Source organism: Labeo rohita, chromosome 16 (assembly GCF_022985175.1).
Source record: "Labeo rohita strain BAU-BD-2019 chromosome 16, IGBB_LRoh.1.0, whole genome shotgun sequence".
Lineage (NCBI taxonomy): Eukaryota > Metazoa > Chordata > Actinopteri > Cypriniformes > Cyprinidae > Labeo > Labeo rohita.
Genome location: NC_066884.1, coordinates 30251535 through 30254272, shown reverse-complemented (window position 1 = coordinate 30254272; position 2738 = coordinate 30251535). Strand labels below are relative to the sequence as shown.

The following is a 2738-nucleotide window of genomic DNA, read 5'->3' as shown; positions in this document are numbered from 1 at the left end:
AGACAGTGATGATAACAAAAGGAGGACCAGCGGGTGAGTTGTTTGTCTGACCAGGACAACTGAGGGTTGTGAATTTCCATCCAAGGAAAGCCCAGAATCAGGGGATGTTTAGGAGATTGGGTTATCAGCAAAGAAATATATTCTTGATGAAGGGCTCCTACTTGTAGGAGAAGTGGTAAGGTACGGTGTGTGATAAATCCTCCTCCAATAGGACCTCCGTCAATGGCTTGGATCTTTCTAGGCTTAGGCAGAGGTTCCATGGGAATATTAAGTTGAGTCACAGTTTCCTGGTCGATAAAGTTTTCTGCAGCTCCTGAGTCGATTATCGCTGTAAATGCAAATAACAAACTTGAGAGTCATAGAGTAATAGGTAGCGTAAATGCATTGCATTTAGGAGACTGAGACAGACTCACCGGTTGAGAGCGAGAAACTTGGTTCTGCTCGTAGCTGGGGGAATGGAAGGGCGTAGAGAACACTGCCAGATATGATGTCCTGTTTGACCACAGTAGAAACAGCAGTTCTCTCGACGTCGTCTTTCTTGCTCAGTTTCACTGAGTCTAGCTCTACCTAACTGAATGGGTTCTACTGACATGATGGGGCTCGGATAAGTCACTTGGACATTAGATGTGGGACGATTCAGAAGTAACAGGTCTAGAGGGATTGCAAGGTCAATTAGTGCATCAAGTGTAAGTTGTTCATCTCTGCAATCCAGCTCTGTGAGAACATCGGAGTTGAGACCTTTGCGAAATGCAGCTTTTAATGCTGTGGAGTTCCAACCACTTCCAGCTGCAATGGTTCTAAACTCAAGTGCATATTCAGACACATGCCGTTCTTCTTGAGACAGGGTCATTAATTTGCTCTCCTGCTTCTTTACCATCAGTGGCATGATCAAACACACGACGGAACAATTCTGTGAAATGTTGATACAATGTCACAGGTGATCCTCCTTGATCCCAAACTGCAGAGGCCCATTTCAATGCTCTTCCAGACAGTAAATTCATAAATCGTGCAATTTTCTGTTGTTCTGTTATTCCTTCATGACTGGCAAAATACAGAGAACATTGAAGCAAAAACCCTTTTCATTCCGAGACTTCACCTGAGAATTTTTCTGATAGAGGCATTGGAGAACTTGTCACAGGTTGTGGTGTATGACGTTTGTACAAGTTGGTGTGTAGTTCTGAGATTGTGTTTATAGTTGTGAGAAAATGGTTAATTGTTTAATGAATTGTGTCTTAGCAATCGAGAAAAACTGTAATATCTGACCCAAACAATAAGATACAAAACAAAAAGATGATACTGTCACACGCACCGAATCACGTGAGGTCACGAGGACCCGGAAGTAACTTCACGCAGGTATTTAAGCAGGAAGTAGGTGACGATCCAGCACCAGACATTGAGCTCATGCGAGGCTCATCATCAGGTCCCATCTCTTCTCCAACTCACGTGAGTAAACTCTCTGCTCCTCGGAGCGCTTTATTTACCTGTTTGTGTGCGTGTGAGAATGCAGATTTCTTGGTGGAAATCTCAACTCCGTTTTGGAGCGTTCTCAGATCAAACTGCGTGGTTTACCTACTCACTCGTGTGTATCCGCGTTTGAGTTTTCCGCTGCGCTACACAGGGACATATTTCGATCATTCATTTCTCGTCTGACTCCGTGACAGAATGTCTGGTCCCGAAATGGTCCCGGCGGATTTGGAACAACTGTGGGGTGTGATCCAGCAGCAGACCATGGAAATCATGAGTCTGAAGCAGGAGATGGGGGGACTTCGAGCGGAGGTTACCGCGCTTCGTGCCGAGACCGCGGGTCTTCGGGCGGAGTGCGGGGCTCTCCAATCGGATCTCACCACTCTGCAAGCAGACTATGATGACCTGGCTGCTGCACAGATCGCCCCCGCGGAACCAATCCGCCCCGCCCACCAACCCAAGATTTCACTCCCGGATAAGTGGGATGGATCCGGTGCCCGGTGTGATGTCTTCCTCACTAACCTCTCTCTCATCTTTGAGTTCCAGCCATCACGTTATCCCACAGACCGCAGCCGGATCGCTCTGCTCGTCTCACTTCTCCGCACAGCCTACTACGAGGGACTTTCCATCAGGCTCAAGGACGAGTTGGCTGTGCGGGAGCTTCCTGACACCCTGGAGGGCATGATCCAGCTGGCCCTCCGGGTCGATCAGAGGATGCGTCACCACCCACACCGCACTAATTCTGTCTCTCGTTCCTCCACAGGCACCATTCCCCGCACAAGGACCCTGGATTCACCCGTCACCTACGCTGTCGCTGCGCCCTCTCCTCCTCCACCTATCGCCTCAGAGGCCCACTCAACCGGAGCCGGGGAGCCCATGCAAATAGGACGCACCTCCCTGTCGGCAGCAGAGAGGGCTAGACGCTACCGCGAAGGTTTATGTGCCTATTGCGCCTCCCCAGATCACCATCGAGCAATCTGCCCTCTCCGGCCGGGAAACGGCCAGACCAGGTAAAGAGGGGGAGGTCTTTGCCTGGTCCGGTGACGAACAAATCCTGTCCCGCCGAATCCTGGATGCTCCTTCAGGTATCAATCCTCGTGGGCCACCAACGGATCGTGACCACCGCATTTGTTGATTCAGGTGCGGCTGGTAACTTTATCGATCAGGAATTTGCTGCCCAGTTGGGGATTGAGACTGAGGTGTTATCCCAACCGTTAACGATCACAGCCAAAATCCTCCACCTCCGGACACCCCTACTGGACGTCTCTTCGTAC

General features: G+C 49.9%; 1 protein-coding gene across 1 annotated transcript; it reads left to right on the top strand.

Moving 5' to 3' along the window:
• Positions 1 to 1303: 1303 nt before the first annotated feature.
• LOC127179131 (uncharacterized) lies at positions 1304 to 2510 on the top strand. Its single transcript, XM_051132431.1, has 2 exons — positions 1304 to 1776; positions 1819 to 2510. Exons 1-2 carry the CDS (start codon positions 1663 to 1665, stop codon positions 2476 to 2478), a joined length of 774 nt encoding a protein of 257 aa, XP_050988388.1. The 5' UTR covers positions 1304 to 1662; the 3' UTR covers positions 2479 to 2510.
• Positions 2511 to 2738: the final 228 nt, after the last annotated feature.